Source organism: Arachis hypogaea, chromosome 19 (assembly GCF_003086295.3).
Source record: "Arachis hypogaea cultivar Tifrunner chromosome 19, arahy.Tifrunner.gnm2.J5K5, whole genome shotgun sequence".
In the NCBI taxonomy this organism is placed as follows: domain Eukaryota; kingdom Viridiplantae; phylum Streptophyta; class Magnoliopsida; order Fabales; family Fabaceae; genus Arachis; species Arachis hypogaea.
Window position 1 is genome coordinate 46,871,219 of NC_092054.1, and position 5,889 is coordinate 46,877,107.

Genomic DNA, 5,889 nt, shown 5'->3' on the forward strand with positions numbered 1-5,889 from the left:
AGATAAAACATCGCTTTTTGGTTAGTTAAAACGGCGGTTTGAACCGCCGTTATTTCTAAATAAAACAATTTTTGTTGATTAAAATGGCGTTTAATGTTGTTTAAAATGACATTATTTATTGTTTGAAAGTGGTAGTTTAAAGCTACCATTTTTACCGAGTTAAAATAGCGTTTTAATTGTTTAAAATGGCAGATATAAGCTGCCATTTTTACCAGATAAAAGTGATAATTTTTATCGTTTAAAAATACAGTTTTAACTGTCATTTTTACTACATTAAACAAACAATTTTTCGTTTAAAATTTCACAATAATAAGAAATCATAACCCATAAACAAAATATTATGTAACTCAATATTATGTAACTCAAGAAATTATAATTAAATATTGAAGATTGATTTATAAGTTAATTAACATATTCTTAATGGTCACAATGATGCATTCTGAATTTCTAAAATGCCCTTCAGAACGACCAACTCTCATCAGAGCAAGGCTTTTCTTGCTCTTCTGCTAAAGTTATTCTTCAATTATTTAATTATGACACTATATATAGTATTCATGGAATATCCATGATGATGATCATCATCATCTACTTTGAGGTTGTTGAACTTGTTTCTCTAATCTTTGGGATGAAAGAATGGCATGAATGGCTTCTTTTGCCTGAAAGATATCAGGAACTTTTCCACCTTGAACAGGCAAAAATTCATTAGCTGCTAACACCTTCACCATCAACAATAATAACGGAGAAAATTAATCATGTCAGTGCCTATTTCAGTTCATATGTAGCACTTAAGAATTCATGTATTAAGACACTATAAGTCTCACCTTCACTTGAAGCTGAAGAAACTTCACATAGCTAATTGCTTTCTCCAGCATTATAACCAAATCAACCTTAAAAATTCACTTCTAGAGTTAGAATAATGAATAATATGTAAAGTTAGTACTAAATAAGAAGAAGAAGAAGAAAATCCCTACTTTGGAGCCATTGGGAACTAGTTCTTGTAGTATATTGAGCCGCTCACTTATCCCCTCTTTTCTATTCTGTGAGACAAATGTTCTAATAATCAACACTGAAGCTCATCATATTTTAATCTTTGCTTAATTTGCAATCAAAATTGTATCTAACTAAAATAAAGTGACTTACGATTGAAGCAAACCTTAGCAGCAACACTTTGAGGATCCTTAGATGCTTCTGACTTGTTGGATTTTGGCATTTTACTCTCATTTGTGCATTGCTTCTTGGAAGCTTTCATTTTCTCAGCCTGCTGCAAATTAAACACAAAAACTGACCTCAATCTCCATTCAAATTTCATAAAGTTTCTATAAGAACTAGTTCTGAAAATGAAACAGAAACTAAGAGGCCTTAAAGAAGCAATAATTAATACCATTGAAATGTGCGTTTTGGATATTGGTTCTTGAACTGCAGGGTCCTGGATGCTATGAGCAGGTATAGTTTGTTGAGAGTAGAGCCAACCATATGATGAACTCTCACCATGTAATTGATTCTCTTTTGCACTATTGACTATGGTGTTGTAGTTACTACTGTAGATACTTCAAGACTAATAATACTTGAAAAAAAAAATCTTACCCCTCCTCCTTTGGAAGAATTAGGTGAAATAAGAGGAATGAGTACAGCAAGACCACGACTGCCAAATCCTGAATAGAAGAAATATATCATAAAGAAATACATTTTCTCATACTGCAGAAAATAAATAGATAATAATTTCCTGCAGTCTCTAGATATATAGCCAAGTTACAAACTATAAGGTAACCTGAAAAAGTAAAACAGAAAAAAATGCTCTATCACAAAAATATATCATAGTAAAATGAATTCTGAACCATGGCAAAAAAAAAGTTCTATAATAATATATTTTTTATTTTAACATAGTATAAAGGAATTAATTAAGATCTAATTATTTTTAAAATCACTTTTTTTTACTTGTTGGATTCAATAAAGTGATTATTTAAGTTCAGCATGTTAATACTCACCAGATGAATAAAAATATGATGTCTATTTTCAAGTACTTCTTATTTAAGTAGCTTCCATCTTCTAAATAGTTCCAAATCAATTCTAACCTAGACTATGATGATGATCTTTATTGCTTGACACTGCCACACCTCCTTCTCCTTCCCCTTGATGACCAGCAGCCTTACAAAATTCAAGTTAAATAAGAAATATAATATATTATACTAGAAAATTAAAGTAACAGCCTCACAAGAAATTAAATATATATATATATATATATATATATATATATAGGTTTGATAAGAATTCATTATTAATTAGGAGTAGCTCTCTTTTTCACATCTTTGGCTCAATCTTGTTTGTGTGTATCTATCTTTCTCTTAGCTTTCTCATGGTTCAAGAACTCACTCTGCAAAACACTCAAGTTCCCAATCACTATATACTCCACTAACAATATTAATAATAAATCAAATGTAGCTAGCTAGCTAGACAGATATAGAGATAAAAAAGAAGAAGATGAAAGACAGATCATATTAAGAATACAATCATGAATAAAACTGGCTAGATAGATATATACAAGAAGGAACTCAATTACAACACCAAATTATAAGAAGGAATTCACTAGTATTTGGTAACATAATTCATTCTCCCTACTAAAATAATACACTGTCAACCATGAAAACAAGAACAATTAGAACACTTTATGCTTAAGAGAAGATCTCAGTCTAAGAAGGAAGAATATACTCTTTAACTCAGAGTACAAATATGCATCTTAATTTTCTTTTTCAGCCACAATAGTTATTCTAGTTGCTCTACAAACATAATCTCAAAAATTATCTGTTTCGAAAGAAAGCAATAATAAATAAAAGTAATGAATTGATATATATATATATATATATATATATATATATATATATATATATATATATATATATATATATATATATAGTGTAATAGAATGCTTATAGAAAATAATCCTAAGTGTCTCTCCCGTGCCAAAACTTTAGCAGCTTTCACCCATATCTGTGCAGAGACATTAATCAATAATTGGGATAAATGATTTCTTCACAATGCCTCAAATATTCCTTGAATATAGATGTATAAGAAGTCCTTTTGCTTGAAGTCTTACAACTAAGGAGGACGAAGCACTTAATTATGCTTCCACTAAAATTTAGAGCATGCTAGGTTGCTAGCCATTGCAGACTCACTTCCTCCTTACATTCTCCTTATGAAAAATTTTGATATTTCTTAATTACTAACATCATAAAAAGGGTGACTAACTTTGAATAAAAAGGTTCTAGTTTAAATGGTTAATACAAGCAGATACACAAAAACATAAGGAACCCTAGGAACATTGGTCTTAACGGTCTTAGTGAAGACAAACTTCTCAAAAGCAAGCTTCGCATTGTTTATTGGCCAGTCATTTGAAAAATATTTGACTGCCACAAGCTTTCCCTCAGAATCCAAAAGAAGAATATTCTTTATCGCTGGAAATGAGACCTAAAGATCAAACCATATTTGCAGATGATATCAATCACCAACAATTTCACAACATTATCCAGATTCACATTATTCAAGGCCATATATAGTCCATCAAACATTATGATATAATAATTAATCTTGTCTAATAAGACCTGTAGCATTCAATGAAATCTATTCCTTCTATGATCAAATTAACAAATCGTTTGGCAAAGATCAATAAGAAAAAGATGACCTAAATGGATCTGAAATGAAAATTAGTTACGAAACTAAGAATATGCGATTGGGAATATATTAGCAACAGATTCGTCAGCTTTATCGACATGAACCAGATAAAAAAATATGAAGATCTAATTATAAAAATTCAAATAAGAAGACGAAGTAAATCGAATTAGTAATTAGTAATTCACAAAGAAGAAAAACCAAATCGCAAAAGCACAATCGGAGGCCAGCAATAACGACGTCGCTTATGGCGGTGGCAAACTTCAGATCGAGACCGAAGAACTAAGTCGCCAAAGCTCAATCGGAGGCAACAATGGCTTCGCTGTGGAGATGAATGGTGGCGTGATTGTTAGGGTTTCGTATACTCTCTCTTTTATATGTTTAAAAATGTCACTTCATCTCACTATATGCTCTTTTAGTTTTATTAAAAAAGATAATAAAATAAATTGAGAGAGTGGCAAGTATAACAAATGCCAAAATGTACCGCTTTTAATGTAGACATTATGGCATAAGAGGAAAATGTTGAAATGAGGGAATAATATGGCGGTTATCTTAAACCGCCTTAATATTAGTGCCATTTTAATCATATTTTTTTATAGTGGGACTTTGGTGCCACAAAGCATATTTGTGCTAAAAAGGAACTATTTTTCGAGTTTACTCCCATAAATAATGGGAATGAAGTTGTTTACCTAGGGGATTTGAGCAAGGTTCCTGTTTTAGGTAAAGGTAAGGTGTCAATGAAAATGACATTTGAAAAAATTCTCATGTTGTCTGATGTACTATATGTTCTGGTCATTAAACACTGTCTTGTGTTAGTCCACCTTTTCAACAACGCCAAGGTCAAGGTAACCTTTGATAATAATATTGTCTTGTTGCCTAAGAATGATCCCTATGTGGGAAACGGTTACCAAAATGAGAATTTGGATCCTCTAAATTTTAAATTTTTACTTGAGAGAATAAATTGGTTACCCTTGAATGTTTTCTCTCTCATGTTTTCTCTCAATCCCACCTATAAAATAAATGATGAGAGGACACACTTTACCTTCTAAAGTGAAATTCAAAATTTAGAGGATCCAAATTTCCAAAATGATGGTCTGTTTATTTTAAACGTTATTGATAATAATAATAAAGGAGAAAATTCAGCTTATATTTATTTAGTTGATTATCTTGATTTTTGGCATAGTAGACTTCGACATGTTAATGTATCGTATATTTTGAAATTAAAAGAAATGTGTTTAATCAATAAGTTAGATAATTCTTATTTAGATCATATGATGTATGTGTTAAAACAAAATTGACTAAGAAACATTCTTAAACAAGTTACCAGGCAAAGTGAAATATTAGAACTTGTGCATAGTGATTTGGGTGATTTGAAACATACTCCAACTAGAAGTGGGAAAAGGTTTTATGTTGTAACACCCTTACTACCAGAATGTCATGCTTCCGGCTACGCCACTCTAATAGTGAGGAGTATTTTGATGACTTCCATATATTTATTCATTTTTGTTGATGATTATTCTAGATATACAAAACTGTATTTGTTAAGAACTAAGAATAAAGCATGTGATTTGTTTATTAAGTATAAAGGCGAAGTAGAAAATCAACTTGGTAAGAAGATTAAAAGATTAAGAACTGATAGAAGTGGTAAGTATGAATATAATCTTTTTAATGAGTTTTATGAAAAATATGGTATAGTGCATAAGATAACCCTGCCATATTCTCCTAGATCTAACGGTATAGCTGAAAGAAAAAACAAAACTTTAAAGAAAATGATGAATGTATTGCTTATTAGTTTAGGACTACCTCATTCTATATGGGAGGAAGCTATTCTATCTACATGCTATATACAAAATATGGTACTGCCTCCTAAATCTGAAATCACTTAACAAACATATCAAGGCATCTAATGGAATCAAAGGTAAATCAAGATTAAACAATTAAGGACCTAAAAAGCATGTTTTCACTCTTAAGCACAATTAAAGGAGAATTTACAAAATCATGCTATTTCATTGGATAAATGGGAGAAAGGTTGACAAAACCCTCTAAATTCAATAAAAGATAAACCCTACAAATGGGGTTTATCAGGTACTGCACAAGAAGCTTAGCAAAACACCCTATGAACTTTAGTTTGATAAAGTGCCTAGTTTAAATCACTTAAAAGTTTGGGATTGTTTAGCTAAGGTTATGTTGTCATATCCTAAGAAGAGAAAAATAGGTTCAAGAATA

At 30.7% G+C, this 5,889-nt stretch overlaps 1 protein-coding gene across 1 annotated transcript; it reads right to left on the reverse strand.

Annotated features, from left to right (window-relative positions):
- Nucleotides 1–353: 353 nt before the first annotated feature.
- LOC112777299 (putative transcription factor bHLH086) lies at nucleotides 354–4,165 on the reverse strand. The gene is made up of 10 exons (XM_072228402.1): nucleotides 4,148–4,165; nucleotides 3,280–3,462; nucleotides 2,073–2,145; nucleotides 1,758–1,768; nucleotides 1,630–1,652; nucleotides 1,382–1,538; nucleotides 1,154–1,261; nucleotides 972–1,037; nucleotides 822–887; nucleotides 354–716 (listed from the first exon to the last, which is right to left on the reverse strand). The coding sequence occupies exons 1-10, from the start codon at nucleotides 4,163–4,165 to the stop codon at nucleotides 582–584; spliced, it is 840 nt and encodes a 279-aa protein (XP_072084503.1). The 3' UTR covers nucleotides 354–581.
- Nucleotides 4,166–5,889: the final 1,724 nt, after the last annotated feature.

Excerpts from the sequence above, each read along its gene's own strand:
- LOC112777299 (XM_072228402.1), bottom strand. Across the intron at positions 1,038-1,153 it reads CTCAAAGTGTTGCTGCTAAG|AATAGAAAAGAGGGGATAAG; the intron begins GTTTGCTTCAAT and ends TTTGTCTCACAG. Across the intron at positions 717-821 it reads TTCTTCAGCTTCAAGTGAAG|GTGTTAGCAGCTAATGAATT; the intron begins GTGAGACTTATA and ends TTGATGGTGAAG.